Here is an 18,306-nt window from a genome sequence, read left to right as displayed (position 1 = left end):
TGTTGCTGCCGATTGTGGGGAGCTCACGGCTCGCTGCAGCCCGGGGACATCCCCAGGAGGGGATGGGGGTGCTTACCCCACGGAGGGCAGGAAGCCCATCGCTCGCTGGCGTGGTGGCACTGCCATGTGCTGGGGGCCAGGGTGGCTCTCCTGTTGGACACCTGGACGGGAGGGGGAGCCACGCTGGGGCTGCGCCTGCACCGGCAGCCGCTGGGGCAGGAGAGCAGGAACTGCCTGGCACCTGGCAGGAGGTGGCACGGAGAGGGTGGAGGGTGGCACAGGGCAGGCAGGTGATGGCACCGGGGAGGCAGGAAATGGTGGCATTGGTCGGGTAGGGGGGTGGCACGGGGCAGGCGGGAGGTGGCACGGAGCAGGGGTTGCATCGGACAGGGGATAACACGAGGCTGGCAGGAGGTGACACCGGACAGCGGATGGCAGGAAAACAAGCAGGGAATGACACGGGACAGGCAGCGGGCGCCATCGAACAGGGGGTGTCAGGAGACAGGCAGGGGGCGACACGGGTGGTCCGGGGAGGAGCTCCGCGCTCCGTTCGGGCTCGTCCCTTTCCGTGAGCGCTCGGGCACCTCCGGGGGCGGGTCGGGGGCGGGTCGGGGGCGTGCCCGGGGGTGTCCCCGAGGCCCCGGCCCGGCACCGACAGTCGCCCGGTGTCGGCCATGGCGTCCCCGTCGCGGCGGCTGCAGACGAAGCCGGTGATCACTTGCCTCAAGAGCGTTCTGCTCACCTACACCTTCATCTTCTGGGTGAGCGCCCACCCCGCCCCGCCCTACCTCCTGCGACAAGTCGCGGCCGCGCTGCGCTGTCGCGACAGTCGATAGCCACAGCAGCTTTCCCGTCTCCCCAGGTGTCGGGCATTGTACTGCTGGCCGTGGGCGTCTGGGGCAGGGTGAGCCTGGCCGTCTACTTCTCCCTGCTGGACGAGAAGGCCACCAATGTACCCTTCGTCCTGGTGGGCGCCGGCACCGTCGTTGTCCTCCTGGGCACCTTCGGCTGCTTTGCCACCTGCCGAGGCAGCACCTGGATGCTCAAGCTGGTGGGTGGCCCTGACCCATCCTGAAACGTCTTATCCTTCCCCACCCCATCCCTATCCCGTCTTGCCCAAACTTGCCCCATTCAAACCTCATTCCTACCACATCCAATCCTGTTCCAACTCACCCCGTTCCAACCACATTCTGCCCCATCCTACCCCGTTCCACCCCATCTTACCCTGTCTTACCCCATCCTGGCCCATCCTGTGCCATCCTGTCCCATATCACCCCATCCTGTCTCATCCTACACCCTCCCATCCCACCCTTTCTGTCCGCAGTATGCCATGCTCCTGTCCCTCATCTTCCTCATCGTCCTGGTGGCTGCTGTCGTGGGGTTTGTCTTCAGGCATGAGGTGAGTCTGGGCGGCCGCTACTGTCTTGGAGTGAGTTTGGTGCTGCTTGTGCAGTTGCAGGTGTCACTGGAGGGACAGAGGTGCTGCTGGGAGTGAATGCTTAGTTTAGCAAAAATGGTGTTAAAACAGCCCACAGAGCAACTTGGTCCTTGTAAGGGCCCAGAGAGATGTGCAGGGTCAGCCCAGCCCAGCACGCTGCTCCTCCACTGGAACAGGCAGAGTAGCCTTGGCTCTGGCTCTGGTTTATCTTCTGGAATAATTTCAGTAATTAAGCCCTTCTCAGAGGGTTCCTGCACCACAGAGCAGCCTGCTGGGGGGGAGTTGGCACTGTGCAGGTCCTTGTTATTACACACAGCATCCCTGCTGCCACAGTGCATCCAGCCTGCCCTTTAATACAGCCTCTAATTGCCTGGTGGCTGGGAAATGTCTGCTGGCCACGGCCAGTCAGTCCTGCCATCACCAAGCAGTGACTAATGCGAGGACGTGGGTCCCAGAGAGTGGGAGGGGATGGCACCACCACTGAGACCTTTCTCCTGCAGATTAAGACAAACTTTGAGAGTAACCTGAACCGGGCCTTGAAGGACTACAACGTGACTGCGGATCGGCACAGTGAGGCTGTTGACACCATTCAGAGGACAGTGAGTACCTCAGGCTGGCATCTGGCTGGCAGGGGGTGGGAATGCTCCCCTTATCCCACGGTGTCCCTCAGAGACAGCGTCTCTGTCACAGGCTTTGGAGTTTGGGAGATGCTGGGTGAGATGGTGCAGTTTCTGGAGAGATGAGTGACGGGGACACATGGCAGTGATGGTGGGACCAGGGAGTTGGTACCCTGGTGTGATTGTGCTCCCCAAATGTGCTTCCCTCTCCAGCTGCACTGCTGTGGAGTGCAGAACTACTCAGACTGGGAGAGGACTGAATACTTCAGCCAGAGAGGCATCCCCCGGAGCTGTTGCAAGAGCCAGGATGACTGCTCAGAGAAAGACCTGAAAGACCCAAACAAGGCCAAGCTGAAAGTGTTTGTGGATGTAAGTTAAGCTCAGAAAAATCCCCTTGCCGGTCCTGGAGATGGGGAGGACAGGGATGTGTGCATGGAGAAGGGCTAGTCTGTCCCTGGGAGGCTTGAAAGGAGAACTGCTCTATCAATGCAGGTCTTCGGTGGCCCAGAGACTCCCATGGAGTGCAGGTAGGGGAAGGGTATGGAGTACTGTCTCCTGTCTGGGGTCCCCTCACTCCTCCCTTGGAGGTCAGGGACTAGCTGGACCTAAGCATTGGCACTTGGGGCAGTGTGTTTTGGAGAACTGGTGAGTAAAGTAGTTTCCCAGTAAAGTTTGTTTTGCCAGTGCTGACACCTCCCATTAGTGCAAAGTTCTGACCTAGTGGTGAGCACAGGTGACCTCATCAAGCAGGGATAGGTAGGGCACAGTTTCTCTGATGAGTCACCTTGCTCAACTCGGAACAGCCCAAGGGCAGTACTCTCCTTGATAAGGTGTCCAGGCTGGGAGTCTGTCTGGGGCTGCACTGATAAGGAAATTGCTTTGCTGAGATCAGGTGGGTGGGGGGCAGCCAGAACCCCACATCTGTCTGCACAGGAGCATCATCCCCTGGAGCTTCTGGTGCTCTGGGGAAATACCATTTTGCACTCCTGGGGTTGGAAAGTACTGGACTCATGTGCTTCCTTTCCCTCCTCTGCAGGGTTGTTTTTTCTTGGTGACATCAACAATGGAGTCCAAAATGAGTGTTGTGGCTGGAATCTCCTTTGGCATTGCATGTTTCCAGGTAAATCTCCCTTTCCTAGTTTGGGAAAAGTACAGTGAAGCTAGTGTGCCTGGAGGTATTTAATTTCGGTTCAAAGTCCGATGTGTACAAAAGGCACGGCCGGTTTCAGCCAAGGAGGAGCAGCTGTTCCACAGATTCCCCATCGGTTTCATCTCACCACTGTGCAGGCTCCAGTCTTACACACAGGGCTGAAGCACTAGTTCTCTTTCCATAAGCCCAGGTTATTTGGGAAGAGCTCCTCTCTGGAACCACTGACTTAAGAAAACCCAGACAGAGACAAACAAACTCCCTGTGCCTGCTATTGGCAAATTTGTGCCCTTCCTTTTCCTACCCACTGACCTCGGTTGTTACCAGGGGGGTGTTTTGGCATCACTTCTGTGTGGCAGGATCCCTATGAGTGCCCATGGAGCACCACTTGTGCTGGTGGCTGATGCCCATACCCTACCATTGTGTCCTCTCCCTCCCACTCCCCAGCCTCTCCTTTATCCTGAAGGCCACTTCCTGCAGGAGCTGCAGCAGCAGCATGCTCGCCAGGCCCTGCTCCGGCAGGCTTTATCCCGGCAGGAAATGAGAGGCCCCTGCCCCCAGCTCCGCCACGCTGGGTGTTGGGCATGCTGACGCTGCACTGGGGTTTCCTAAGGTGCTGAGGGTTTTCCGATGCACTGCAGCGGGAGCTGCAGGATGTGCAGTTGTACCTCCTTTAGCTGGATTGTGGAAGCTTGCTGGGCTCGCAGTGCTAAGCAGCTGGCTTTGGCTTTGGAGGGGCTTAAATTCCCCCTCCCCTTTATCCAGCACACAGAGGTGCTGCTGGCCAGGACCACTGGCTGCCCACGCTGGCATGGGGAGAAAGAAGCCCACCAAGATATTCTGCTGTAATGTGTGTATTGATGTGTTTTCTGTAATGGATGGACTGAACTGGGGTAGAGACATGAGCTGGTAGCCCTTGGCTGCAGCTTATGCTACCCAGTGCTTTGGGAAAGCCTGAGAGCTGGAGCCACTCTGCTATGCCCAGCCACTTGCCTCGCTCTCCTACTTGGTTGAGCTGTGCTTGCTGTGGGGTCACTGAGGTGTGGCTGACACACAAATGGTGAACTGCACACACACTTCCAGCTAAAAAATTATCTCAGCTCACAGTAGGCTTGGGAATTATAACCAGTTCCTAGCTTTTATTGCTCCTTCAGCAAGCCATGCTGGCTGTGTGGCTGACAGGGACCCATTGTACTGATGTGCCTCTAACTTTGCTCATGAAGGCCAGACTTGTGCAGGATCTGGCCCTGAATGTCTGTGTGGGTCCTGGGAGGTCATGTTGTGATAACAGAGCATGTTGTGATAGCAGTACCGTGTCCTTCAGATGCTGATCTGAGAACAGCAGCCTTGCTTCCCCACTGCCCTTGCAACAGGGAGAGGTGCTGCTGATCTCTGGTGGCTGTGTAATTGGCTGTGACTCTTCTGATATCTGTATAATCTCCACAATTACCATAAAACAGTAGATGCTTCATGAAGCAAAACGTAATGGGATGGGATGTGGAACATCTCTTGTGAGGAGCTTGTTTGACTGGTGCCTGTCAGGATCCTCTTCTTGAGCCCCTTTCAGCAATCCCAAAGCAAAGTGCATCAACCCCTGTTGTGGTTTGTAAACAACACTGTCCATCCTTGAATTTTGTATAACTCCAGAGCAATATGTCAGGTTTTCTCCTTAGAACACCTCATCCTGGTTTTGGCTGCCTCTGATATGTGGTTTTTTTTCTCTGTTTCAGTTGATTGGCATCATTCTTGCCTGCTGCCTGTCCCGGTACATCACGAACAATCAGTATGAGATGGTGTAGCTGGTCCCCAGCACGCTGTGCCTCTTGCTGGGTATGTCTGTATGTTAGTGGGCTCTGCACTGCTGGCTGCTGCCTGGTCACTCCTGGGATGGGGGCACCATGTGTGGGGGGTGTGCTTAGAGGGCACCTGCAAGACCATGTCTCCTGTGTCATTCTAAACTGTGTGTAAATCCATCCTATCTGTAAAATCTTTGCTGTTGTACATTGCAGGGAATGCTCTCCGTGGCTGGGGAGGATGCCTTCACCTCCAGTTTTCCTCTGGATGCTGCGTCGTGAAATCTTGCTTTGAACTGACTGATCTTCTCGGCTGGCTCATAGAAATGAGCGCAGCAGCTGTCCTGGTGCGCTCAGGGACTTGTCCTGACACTACTCTGCTGTGCCACCGTCTGGGATAATTAGTGTAGCTGCGGTGGTTACAGCCAGCACATTCCTCCGGGCGCTGCAGCCCCTAGCTATTTCCTCGGCAGTGCAGTGTCGTGCCGTGTTGAACCCACTGTGCTTGGGTCCTCATGGGACTCCCAGTGCTCATCTTCAGTGCCTCTCTTGGGAAAGCGATGCTTCCTCTCCCCTCTGGCAGCCCCTTGACATCCCCTTGCTCTCCAGAAGTGGTTGCTCTCGAGATGGGGCTGTTGCCCCGTTAAAACATGGCCCTGCCTGCCTGAAGCCTTGGCTCAGCCAGGTCTTGGCTTATTGCCAAGCTCTCTCTCATCCCTACCCTGGGTTTTATATACTTTTTTACAGTTGTACTTCTTGAAGTACAGGCTATAGTGGCTATTTGTAAGCTGTAGCGAGATTTGGTGATGTAGCTTCTGGTGCCTTTACTTTGGTAGGTGTCCTTGCACCGAGTCAGCTGTGACTTGATTGTCAGTATTATATGCTGCTTCAACTCATTTCGTGTATTGAGTAGAACTCTTTTATCCTGAGACACAATAAATATTAAGATATTTTACTCTATGAAACCTCCTTGACTTTTCTTTCATGTCCTGGAAATTCCTCTACTTGCAGAGCATCAATTCCCCTGGGAGTGACCTGCTCACCTCAGGCCAGGCGGAAAGCTCTGGCCATTGTGATTCACATTCCTCCACCAGTGCACTGGTGCACTTCTGCTTGCAAATAACTTCTGTAATTGAATTTTTTTCATAGCAGAGGTTGTATAAGAGTGCTGAAGCAGAAGGCCTGGAGCATCGCAGCCCAGGAGCCAGGTGGGTAAGTTCAGCCCAGTGCAAGCACGTGCATCATTGGCTGGCCTCTGTCTTGGAGCAGAAGGGCAGGGCAGCATTGAGCAGTCCCCAGATGCTCCCCAGGGTAAGAAATGTGGATTTAAGACTTTATGTTCATTTGTTACTGCTCATCTTTGGGCTGTTTTTTCAGCCTTACTGAGCCTGATGCCATGGTGATGTGTGAAGTTCTCTGCAAGGCTCGGGGGATTTTTGGGTCTTGAACACTGAACTCAAATGGGCTGTGTCCAACTGGATGGGGGGCTGCCTGTCCTGTTCTTGGGGAGGAGGCAGGTGGAAATGGAGCAGTGAAGCCATGGGCAGCAGTGGTGGCCCTTTGCCAGCATCACTGCTCTGGCAAATGCTACCTCAGTGCTGGGTGAGCTGTCCCAGCCCAGTCACCCCATGGTGCAGACAATGACCTGGTACGGGTCAGCCTTGCTGCTGACAGAGGAATCTGAAGGGAAACACCTGAAATCCTTGTGTTGCATTTAACCCAGGTGAGTAAATCAGACGGTTGTCAGCTCCTGGCAGGCTGAAAGCCTCCTGGCCTGGGATGGCAAGGCAGAGTGCGTCAGAGCATGGAAACTGGGCTGGAGATTGGCTGACGGCAATAACGGATGGATGGAGACAGGGCAAGGACATGTGAGAAGCAGGGCCATGTTTGGATAAGCCCATCCTCTGAAAGCCTGCACAGAGGGAAGGACCCTGCCCTGGTCTGTGCTCCTGCCTTCACAGGGAGATCACTTCTCAAGGCAGCTGGAGGAGGTGATGCCAGGCGGACAGGGATAGTGCCTGCAGAGAGTGACATGAAGAGCCTGGGGGGGTCTCCAAACTACTGCAGGAAAACCTGTGCCAATCTGGAAAGTGTGGAGACTTGTCCAGCCTGCTCATCCCCATGGGCAGTGACAACACTGTGGCCATCCGAGTGTGCAGATCGTACCTGGTTGAATAGCACCTACGTAGACCAGTCTCTTTAATTTAGAGAGATGTCCCAGAGGAACAGACATGTGCTGGGCAAGGTGCCAGACTGACTTGGGACACTGCTGTCCTGGCAAAGGCATTGGATGCACCTTGGTCACCCATCTGGACACACTGAGCAGGCACAGAAGTGTTGCTGCCTGGCCCCAGGGCTCTGGTTTCTTTCAGGAGCTGTGACTGGGTGGGTTTCACACATTGCTTGCCATATTTGAACCTCCCCTCTCAGGGGGATAAATGTCTCAGGGGATTTGTCAGAAATGCTTCATGTCCCCAAGGCTGGTTTGTGTCCCTTGGGATGCCATGTGGGGAATTCTGCTGCACCATGCTCCCAGTGTTTTAATCACATTGTCAGCACAGCCATGAACGGAACAAAGGGAACTGCCCTTAAAATATGCTTATGTCCCCATGGGAGGTGCAGAGATGTGAGGAGGGCCTGGCAGCCCTGGGGACACCACAGCTGGTACCTGGCACAGTGGCAGTGAGCAGAGTCTGACTTCTCCTCCCTTCTCCATATGTATATTCTGGCCATGGCAGTATTTGCCCCCTGGTGACACATAGAGGGTTTTGTCCAGTGACACCTGTAGGATGCCAGAGCCCCTTGACTGCAGCTGTTTCCCTGGGATGACAGTTTGAACCTGGATCTGGGGTGAGCCCTGAGGCTGTGGGCAGAGGAGGGCTGCACAGGAGTGCACAGGGTTTTTGGTGTTAGCTCTCAGCACTGCTCAGGCAGTGTCCTGCTCAGGGCAGCTGTAGTGTCTAGGACGTAGTTTTTCCCGTCTGAGCTCAGGTTTGTGACAGGGCTGGGGACAACTGGTGGCACTTGAGTCTTCCACACCTATGCTCCCTCTGACTTTGGCTGCTTGGTTTCTCAGGGAACTCCTTTTGCCAGCTCCTGTGCCTGCCTGTGCTGGCACAACTCCAGAGGGGACTGGTGGCACCCCTGAGCTGTCAGTAACTACTGAACACATCAGAACATGCTGGAACAGGAGGTCAAGACATGCTGAACAACCACCAGCACTATCAAGGAGCAAATTAGGGACCTCTGCACGTTTCCAGTGAGGCGAGTGCTGGCAGTCCCAGTACCTGAGTTATGGATGCTCGTGACGAGTCAGCCAAGCAATTAGATCACTTCTCAGACCCATTAAGCATCAGACTGAGACTAAACGACTTGCCGTTTTCTTTGCAATCGCTCATACAAGACGTTTATTGTTTGCCTCTTGCTGCTCAGCGTGGTAGCGACGCTCTTGAGCGTGGCCTCCCCCCAGCCCCGCGGGAGCAGCGCAGGATGCTGAGGGTTACACACGGTGAGGGAGTCACAGTCGGCAGGTTTACACCTCACTGGATATCAAACAGGTTGCATGTTGGCTCTGTCAGAATGCACCTGGATGGGCGGTGACGCGGCTGGCGGGCAGGGGGCAGCACCCCAGTGGTGGGTGCTACACCCTGCCCAGCATCCGCGCGATCCACCAGTTGCAGGGCATGATGATGCGGCAGATGACCCTCCCGCCCTGGTAGCAGTAGGGGTAGGGGTAGTAGCCCAGGAGGGGCTCGCAGACCCGCCGGCAGTAGCGGTTGGCACGGCGGCACTGGGCACAGCAGTAGCCTCGCTCGTCCCACAGGGGATGGAACTCCAGCCCATTCTCTGACTGAGAGGAAGAGACAGAGTCACTGCAGTGAGGGAATGTGTGGCTGGACAACCCCAGGAGATGGACAGGATATATTTGGAGGGCAGCCTGGGCACTCCAGAGACATGGGCAGAGCATCCCGGGGACATGGATGGGGTACCCTAGGGCCATGGACAGGGCATTTCAGCAGCATGGACAGGACATTACAAGGAGCACAACCAGGACCCTCTGGGACCATGGGCAAAATACCCCAGGACTGTGGCCAGGTCACCGCAGGAGTGTGACCACATACTCCAGAGCGTGGTCAGGGCACCCCAGTGTGTGGTTCTCTCACTCACATAGTCGTTGACGGGCAGGTCCTCCTCAGTGAGCTGCCGTGCCCGACGCTTGGGCCCCAGCTGTGCATCCTTCTCTACCTCGTGTTCACTCCCTCCATCCAGCCAGCTCTGGTTGTCTATGAGCAGCTCAGGGTCTTCTTCTTCTGCCCCTTCAAGGCTGGCCAGCTCAGGTGCTACAGGAAGAGCCCAAATGTTGCTGTCAACAACCATGGAGCAGGGGGAAAAAAGCAGCAGCAAAAATGAATGTTTCTACCAAAATCTGGTGCCAAGGTACAGGAAAAGCCCAGCAGCAAACCAGTACTCCATTGCTTTCTGCTCTTACCCAGCGTGGGGGACAGGCTGTAGGAGATAATGACCCTTCCCCATGCCCACGGGTTATGGGTGTCCATGGGTGCTGTTGGAATATTCTGCATGGGGCTTTGGGTGTGTAGAAGCACATCCTCATGCTGCTGCTGTGGAATGCATTTGAAGACTCTCAGAAAAGTGACATAATTTTGGGCAGCTTATGGCCAGTTACGGCACTTATAGCTTAGGTAAGACCCACAGGAGCATTAATTTCCTTTGCTGGAGGAGATGCCAGGCAGCCTTGGGACACTGCTGTCCTGGCAAAGGCTTTGGAAGGACCTTGGTGACCCAGCTGGACACACTGACCTGGGACACAAGCACCACTGCAGGTGGGGTCTAGCAGCAGGGACGAGAAAGCAGAAAGAGGACAACAGTGAAGGATCCCAGTCTCCCTCTGCATCAGGGACCTCTGATGCCCACCTGCCCTCAGGACCACTGATGGCTGTGAGCTCGCTGGAACCTGTGGAGTATGCGATGTGGCTCTGTGGCTGCAGAGCAGAGGAAGTTTTCTCAGTAGGGATTTTTAAACTAGCTCATTGGGCTGGAAGTGGGTTAGAGAAAAGGGTAATTACACTGGCAGATCTCAGAGGCCACAACCTCTGTGCGGGCTATGTAGTGAGCAGCTGGAGGTGGCAACCCTGCCGTGTGATTTAGATGCAGATGTCTGCTCATACTCTGATGTTCATGCAGTGACGAGAATTTAGGCGTCCCAGTTTCCAGCAGCGCTAGTTTCTTTGCAGGTACAAAGGACTGGGTTTTTAAACTTGTTACGAGGAGGGTGGTCACTGCAAAGTGCAGGGCAGTGGGGAGCTGGCAGAGACAAGTGCTTTGCAGAGAGAAACTTCAGCCCCTGCTATTACGTTGGCCATGACCTCCAGTGGTCAGGGGCAACATTGTGTTCATGTCTGAGATGTACAGGAGGCTGTGAAAATGGGCTCCCACCACCACAGTAGGGGCATGGTAGTGGGACCATGGGTATGTGACAGGCCTGCTCTCAGTGAGGGGGCTCATGAGCACCTTGGGGAGCAGATGGCTCCTTCTACCTGCTATAGGTGTGGGGTGGATCCAGAAGATGGTCATGTTTCTACAGATGTCAAAAATTTTGGAGCTCTTCAGGAATTCCTTGTTCTGAATGGGCTTTTCCCCAGGCACCCAGACAATGGACTGCTCAAAGTAGGTGGTGGTGATTTCTTCTCCCTGGAAGAAGAGCAATATTTGACCCTGGCATGGTCATCTATGTGGGAGACACCCTTTCCCCACCACAGGCTGCTTCTCCTTCCCTTGGCTTACCCAGAGACACCTTTCCCCTCCCAGAGAGCCTTTGGACTTTATTGGCTTTGGCTCATGGTGTTCACTGGGTAACACAAAGTACTCAGCTTGTCCTCACATGGGGGGACTCATCACAAACCCTGTCTTTCCTGTCCACCTCCAGTCAGCAACCACTCTGGTCTCTCCTCCCTTAGTTCATTATCCAAGAGCCTTCTTCTGTGCAGTCCCCACCATCTGGAAGAGCCTTCTGGAGCACCCCAATTCATTTAAAACATAAGATTAAAACATTTCCTCTCTGCTTTGCTCTTAGTACTTAATTCCTCTCTCCTTCTGCTACTGATTTTGTGATCGAACGCTTTAATTTATTCCTCACAGAAATTCTTTGCACGGCTGTATTCTGTAATTTATACTACATGTCTCTGCCATTGCATTAGTCCATGGTGTGTTTTGTCAGGCACTTAGGGAGGGAGATATATAAAGATTATTGGATGGGTCTGTGCTGAGCTCTCTGCCAAGGCAACATTGTCTATGTTGGTGGTGGTAGCCCATAGAGCAAGCTGGCAAAAGGCATTTTTCTCTTCAGAAGGCATCTGGAGATATATATCTCTTTTATAGAGTTTTTTTCTTATGGCTTTGGGAAGACATAGGAAGGAGCCAACACAACCTGACCCAGTCTGGGTCATTTTTGGAGTCTCTGGTAGAAGCCGCGGGGTTGGGGCGGTGCTGCTTGCAGGACCTGGCAGCATGCAGGCTCTGAGAAGAGATGACTAGAGCTTAAATCTACATTTATCTCATTGGGTTTTACATTTCAGCTCTCTACCCGGGGCGATGTTCTGCTAAAGCCTGGGAAGTCATATCCCTTTTACGATGGTAGCTGAAAAGATCTATTAGCTTCTTAGGGCATAATCAAAGAATCGGTGTCTGGGAATTTGGGTCATGATTCAGGGAAATGTTTCTGCCCACGCTTCATTTCAAACACGTGTCCTGCTGGTGTTTTATCTGCAGCGGCTTCCTTGAGGGGGATTCAATCTCCTAACACCTGTCGTTTCTCTAATGCAGAGGCAGGAAGGCTGTGCCACCACCGGGGCCTTGGGGATGGGGCTGGGGACAGGGGACAATGGCTGTCAAGGAACTGAGCCATCACTTCAGGGCAGGCTGTCAGAGAGGGGTTAAATTATGGAGTCCAACACTTTTTTCCATGCAGCATGCAAAACATGAGGCTCCTTGCAGTAGGGTGCAGTGGGTAAAAGGTAAATGGATGCAGGAGGCAATCAGGCACATCAGTGGGAGGATAGTCCATGCAGGACAGGGAAGTGGCCCAGCCTGGTGCTTCCCACCTCTCGGATCTGTACGCCAAGTTTTCTCAAATCGCATTTCTTAAAAGTGGTTGCTCTTATAAATCCCTTATTTCTGCCTCATTCTCCTTGAGAATAGGAGGCTCAAATCTTGGAGAAAACAATTTGATTGACTTTTTGGTGCCTGCTAATCCTGAGCTGCCTTGCGACCTTTTTACTACAACAGGATTATTGCTCTTGATCTCCGGTATTGTGCTGAGAGGTTTTTGTCTGTCACTGTCTAATCCTATCTCTTTTCACTTGTTTTTATAAGCAATCCTCTGAAATAAGAGCATTTTATGAAGTGATCACAACTCATTATTGCTTTATTGCAGCATTTCTGGGAAGGCTGGAGCAGATGGGAGGGCAGTGGGGATGGTGGCTACTCTCCTATGACAGGGAAAGGAGTGGGTTTTGCTGAGGGTGGAAGTGCCCTGTTTTATTCACCTACCTCAAGCTCGGGGATCTTGGCCTCTGTAGTCTCAGGCAGGACTTTAGTCTGAGTTTTGATGAAACATTTTTGAAGTCCCACAAAGAAAATGCCGGTTATTCCCTACAGGATCAAAGCAAACACCCAAAAAGTAGTCAGGGCAAAGAGGAGGATGTATAACCCGTTGTACAGAGGGTACAGCTGGAGAAGGGCTTAGTCATAATTTTTCTGTTATGTTTTTGTGCCAGCTCTGTTCAGCAGTAGTGCTAAGATGCACTAACAGGTTCTCCTAAGGGATATTGCATTTTATGGTTTGGGAGAACTGGGATTTTTGCAAATATTTTAAAGCAGGTAGTCATAAAATTTTACTTCATTCTCCTTCTCCTTATAACTATCATGAGCTCTCATTATCATAAATAAAAATATGCAGAATAGCATCTGACCGTTATGGTTATATGAACATTCAGCCCCCAGTTCCTGCTAGGCTATTAGCTCAAAATTTTACCATATGTCACTGCACGGGGTATTTCCCTACAAATTTTAATTAGGTTTCAGAGAGAGCCTACAACAGTGTCATGAGGTTTTAATGCTCTCCAGACAGATGAATGTACTGGGCTTGGATAGACTGATGATGATTGTGTTCCTTTGCAAGGGTAAATCCAATAGCTAAGTCTAGTTTGAAGAGCTACTATAAAATACCAATGGAAACTTATGCAGATACACATATCCTTTCCTTTGAAAGCACCCCCTCAGAGTTGGAGCATTACTCTCCTTGATGCAGGAGCAAATAGTCCTGGGACTTCAGCTGATCCACAGTGCCCTAAATGATTCCACCAGTCCTGCTGCAAAACTGCACGGTCTCAGGGACAAGCAGCCACACTCACGTTTTTGAAGTCATGGATCTCCAGGATTTCCTCACTGCCATTCCCGCTACTGAAGGTCTCCGTCCTGGCCAGTGGGTCAATCTCCATCACAATCTTCTTCTTCTCACCATTGCTAAAGAATGTGTGTTCCATGTCATAAACCTGCAAGGGCCAAAGTCACACAGGGGTCAGCTCAGCAGGGCCCCAGTTTCACATGCTGTCCAATGGGCAAATAGGTTGGTGCTGGGTGAATGATCACCAATGCTGGGTATCCTGTCATGGGAATGGCTGCTTACTCTCATGCTGGCTCTGTGCCAAAATGACCTGGATAGCATAAGGAGAGGCAGCTCACAGGTGCCAGGACTCAGCAGAAGAGCAGGATGCAGCCATGATGAGGGGCAACTTGTCTATCAAGCCTGGGATATGTGTCAAACTTAGGAAAAGATGCTCATCACACACTTGCACCAGGAGCTTTGTCACAGCTTAGCTTTTCCTGGTGCTTTCTGTGGCATGAGCCTGACTACATCCCAGTCTGGACTGAAGTCCTGAATCCAAGAGGATCACATTTCCCTTCTCCCTGGCTTGCTTTCTTCATTACTCTGTCCCTGAATTTCTTGTTCCATCATTGAATCCCCATCTCGCTTACTCCATCACTGTGCCCTCAGCTCACTTGCGCATTCTGTTTTTCCTGGAAAGGCAGAGGTAAGAGCCTCTCTCTGCCTGGAGGAGATCAAGGATTGCCTGTGGATCAAAGACCTCCTCGGGGGCTGCTGAAGAGCTTCAGGGCGTAGCAGCCGGCTTTCCAGCAGCTCTCATCCCCACGGGGAGCCGGGGTGAGCAGCGCCGGAGGGAGTAGCCCTCTCCTCCTTGCAGGTGCTCGCCGCACTCAGCCAGCCCAGCAGCCCTCCAGTCTTTGTGGATGCCTGACCCTTAAAGGATGAGTAGTGGCAGGCGCTGTTTGAAGCACAAAAATGATCCTGCTGGCGCGGCAAGAGCCGGAGAGCCTTGGGGAGTCTCATTTCCCAAATCAAACGGTGCTGTGTGGAAGCAAAGGGCTTGTGCAAAACCCCTCAAGTCCACTGGGCAGGGAGGAGGAATGGGACAGCCCTGTTCATCCCCTAGCATGGCTATGGAGACAGGGAAGGAGGACCTTGGCCCCACTGGTATGGGGCAGGGGCTCTGCCTTCAGTGCCAACCCAACCCCCTTTCATAGCCTCCTGGTTCCTGCACGTCTCTCCCCATCAGGAGGTTCAAAGTCTCTTAGCAGTGTTTCCAGCATCAGTATCCCCCATTTTGCATTCACCTAGGAGGAGAACTGACTGTGCAGGTGGGAACTGCTGGGTACCTTCACCCCTGCTTAAAGGTTAGAGGAGTGATGTGCACCTTGGCAGCCATGAGCATCTCCTGTTGGTCTGCAGGAAGCTTTTATAAGGATATATAGCTCTCAATGGATTTTATGATATGGTAAAAACTGTCTGAAGCCAAAAAAGGCTGTAAGACCGCTGGCTTTGACTGACAAAATGTGCACAGTGCCATAAATCATTTCTAGGAGGGCAGGATCCCAGGTGACACCTTACCTTCGAGTGCCTCTCCATTTACAAAGGATTACTTTGGCCAGTGCAGTGTCCAGCTAACCCACTTGGGCTTTGCCAGCTCTGTGCTGTTCAGAGAGCTATGAGATGTTTTATAGGGCTAAAAATGACACTTTCTGGCGAATCGCTGAAATATGTCCCCCTGTGAGGTTGTGATGAACCCCTTGTTAGCTGAACCATCATCTCCGCTCGCAGTCTGTGCCGGCGGGTGTGAATGCTGCCATGCAGAGGGCAGAGCCACATCCAAAGCCACCTCCTGGAGGAACAACTCTTCTTTCAAGTTTTTCTCCACTCTCTGGTTACATTGAGGGAATTTGAAGGGGGTTTTATTCTTTAAAGAGTTTAATTCCCCTTGGTTTATATTTCTGAGTGTTAGGAACTTCCAGCCTCCCCCATCCTGCTTTTCCCTGAGGGCTTCTGCTGAAGAAGACCCAGCCCTGCAGCCATAGGGACACAGCAGTGCTGGAGACTGGCAGTGTCAGCAGGCAGCTCCACCGCTGGAACATCTCTGCTTTTGTGTGACCTCATGCTCCACTTATCTACTCATCAGGTGTTGGGAGGGCTGGATGAACACTGTACTTTGCCAGTGCCAACCAGTGAGGATGCCAAGGGCTGGTGTTCTGTATATCCTTTATGAGGCTGTGACAACGTCTCTGTGCTGCTGGCTTGGAGAAATCCTCCCCTCCAGGAGTTAACAGCCTCTTCCCCTCATGGCTGTCATGACCCCTGTTTTTCTAGGAACAGTAGAGACTTTATAACCATCTTGGCAGGATCCTGGAGGCACATATGCCTTTTATTGCTTTTTCTTTTATTTTGGAGGGTATTAATTTCTATTTGCTGATAAGAAGACAAAGTTTCCAGCAAGCAGGGTGCTTCCTCCACCCAGCAGGAGGGCAGCCTGGTCAGGCTGAAGCAGCTCTGGCATGGGACAGGGAAGAGAGAGGACATGCCAGTGTGGGAAAGAGGCTGCCTTGGCTGCACACAGGAATTTTGGAGATGTTCTTGAGAGTTGTCAAAACCTGCTGGTGCCAGGGTGCAAAGTGGGGCCTCCTGGATGAGCATGGAAATCCAAAAGAAAGGAGAATGAGGGGTGCAAGGCAGGCTGTTGGCTTCAAGGTTAGGTGATTTACTTGGGGTATGGGAATAAAAAAGGGTTTTGGCAGAATTGTCAGGATGCTTGTCAGCAGCAGGCAGAGATGGATGGGAGATGCACAGTCCTGCTGCTGCCCCAACACGTTTGGCACTTACAGCACTGCCCTTCTGGTGCTGGGAATAAATGAGCCCAATCCAGTTAGCAGGAGCTCCTCCAGAAGCTAAACAGTCTCACCGTCCCCTCACATTGCAGACACATTAAAGTAAGAAATATAATCCATGACAATCAATCACCACTGCGTCCTGGCTTTCTCTCCTCTTTATGCGGTGGCATAATGACTTTTCCACCGGTTTCTGGCAAGATAATTGAAATGAAATGGAAAATATTTTCTTACTTGTCATAAAATTTGCTGCCGGTGAAATAAGAGTAACTTTAACTCTTTGTGGCGTTGCTCCCATCCCCTGTAATTGTCAACTGGGGAAAGAATGCGATGACAGGGAAAAAACCCAGGCTGTATAAAGTAAAAGCTAGTTATGAATAATACAGAGATTTTTAAAAGTCCCATGAATACTTGTGGTCTGAGAAAATGCATTTTGTGAAGTTGCTTGGGTTTTGGGGAGTAGTTAAAAGTTTCAGTGAGTTAAGGGGAGGGGGACAGATCTCTCTAGGGAAGCAAGGCTTTGAAATGCTGGATCAAAGAGGTTTTACTTACTTTTCTGGGTGTTGGGTTCCAGAGGTATTTGACACCAAAAAATATCAGAATAAGAGAAAGGAGCAGCACGCTGAGGAGCAGTCCACAGAGCTGGTACGTGGGGCAGCTCTTCTTCCTCGGCTTGGCTTCTTCTGCCTAATTAATGACAAAAGAGTGATAGCCAAGCTGTGTGGAGGAGCCACGGAGGGAGGACACGTATGAGGAGAAGCATATTTATGGTGCTACAGAGATGCAGGGCAAGGTAAGCCATGAACTTACATCTAGAAAGCGGCAGTGCTCCGGGCTCTCCTGAGCCGTCCCTCCCATGGTCTCCTCTGTGTGCGAGGACTCCAGCCTGCTCCGAGGTGGAGTTAGAGAGGCTCTGGCTGCACACGCGGTGGGAAGGCTGGGTCACGGCCGCCCCCACGGAGGTGCAGCCAGCCTTCCCCACAGCCTGTGGGGCCCCAGGCGCTCCTGCAGTGCTCCTGTCTGCAGGGCACAAGCCATTCCCACGCTGCTGGAGATGAGCCCACATGAGCCTCATGGTGTGATGTCTGTCACACATGTTCAGGGCCACATTTTTTGTTTAATCTCTGCTTCTGCCCTACACTTTTGTCCATGTACCAACAGCTGGAGGTGCCCAGGCTGTGCAAACACTGCCAGTCCCCCTGGAGCTTGGGGACATGGGCACTACTGTAATCAGGGGGCTGCTCACCTCTGTTTATGCATGTGAGGGGGTTCTGCAGCAAGAACAGCCTGAGAACTGCCAGTGAGGTCCCTCTGTGGCATGGGAACATGGGCATGGCAGGGGGACATGGGCATGGGGGGGCGGACATGGACATGGTGGGAGGACATGGGCATGGCAGGGGGACATGGGCATGGTGGGGGGACATGGGTGTGGCAGGGGGACATGGGCATGACTGGGGAACATTGGCATGGTGTGGCGACACGGGTGTGGCTGGGGGCAAATGTATGTGGGTATGTGTGTGTGTGAGCATGTGTGTGTAGGCACATGGGCATGGGTGTGAGTGTGTATGTACATGTGTCTGTGTGCACACAGCTGTGTGTGTGCAATGTGTTAGCATGAACATGGACATGGGTGTGCACGTACACACATGTGCACAGTGTGTGGGCGCTGTGAAGCCCGATCTCTCCCTGTGGAGGGCTCTGGCATCCCACGCCTGCCTTGTGCAGAGCCTTGCCCCAAAGTTGGCCTAGCCAGGAATTTCCTGACTAACTTATTTCTTTATCTATGGTCAAAAATTTCCATTTGTTGAAATCGCAGCATTTCTTCATGGAAGTGAACCCATCTTAAGAAAGGTTTTCAGAAATTTGGAGTGAGGTTTCTAGTCTGAACAGGATGAGGCTCCCTGGTGTAGAAGAGCTGGCATGGACTCTTTTTCCAAGCTGTTTAATAAAAACCCAGAGTGCATCATGCAGTAATTAAAATTGCACTGAAAAAAAAGAAAATCCACATTGAGTTTTGCTCAGGATGAGAAATGCAGACAGAAATTGCTCTTAGCAGGT

General features: G+C 52.5%; 2 protein-coding genes across 3 annotated transcripts; one reads left to right on the top strand and one right to left on the bottom strand.

Annotated features, from left to right (window-relative positions):
- Nucleotides 1–604: 604 nt before the first annotated feature.
- On the top strand, nucleotides 605–5,954 carry TSPAN6 (tetraspanin 6). 2 transcript variants are annotated; one of them, XM_071569236.1, is made up of 8 exons: nucleotides 606–761; nucleotides 863–1,051; nucleotides 1,325–1,399; nucleotides 1,939–2,037; nucleotides 2,269–2,424; nucleotides 3,092–3,175; nucleotides 4,933–5,032; nucleotides 5,212–5,954. In XM_071569236.1, the coding sequence occupies exons 1-7, from the start codon at nucleotides 675–677 to the stop codon at nucleotides 4,999–5,001; spliced, it is 759 nt and encodes a 252-aa protein (XP_071425337.1). In that variant the 5' UTR covers nucleotides 606–674; the 3' UTR covers nucleotides 5,002–5,032; nucleotides 5,212–5,954. The 2 variants fall into 2 exon arrangements, with proteins under 2 accessions (XP_071425336.1, XP_071425337.1); XM_071569235.1 differs by lacking the exon at nucleotides 1,325–1,399 and having other exon boundaries at nucleotides 605–761.
- Nucleotides 5,955–8,417: 2,463 nt separating this feature from the next.
- TNMD (tenomodulin) lies at nucleotides 8,418–17,138 on the bottom strand. Its single transcript, XM_071569416.1, has 7 exons — nucleotides 17,059–17,138; nucleotides 16,801–16,935; nucleotides 13,425–13,565; nucleotides 12,562–12,663; nucleotides 10,551–10,704; nucleotides 9,163–9,335; nucleotides 8,418–8,845 (listed from the first exon to the last, which is right to left on the bottom strand). Exons 1-7 carry the CDS (start codon nucleotides 17,104–17,106, stop codon nucleotides 8,636–8,638), a joined length of 963 nt encoding a protein of 320 aa, XP_071425517.1. The 5' UTR covers nucleotides 17,107–17,138; the 3' UTR covers nucleotides 8,418–8,635.
- Nucleotides 17,139–18,306: the final 1,168 nt, after the last annotated feature.

Source organism: Pithys albifrons, chromosome 14 (genome assembly GCF_047495875.1).
Source record: "Pithys albifrons albifrons isolate INPA30051 chromosome 14, PitAlb_v1, whole genome shotgun sequence".
Taxonomy (NCBI): Eukaryota; Metazoa; Chordata; class Aves; order Passeriformes; family Thamnophilidae; genus Pithys; species Pithys albifrons.
The sequence above is the reverse complement of the archived record's forward strand: the minus strand, read 5'-3'. Positions and strand labels throughout refer to the sequence as shown.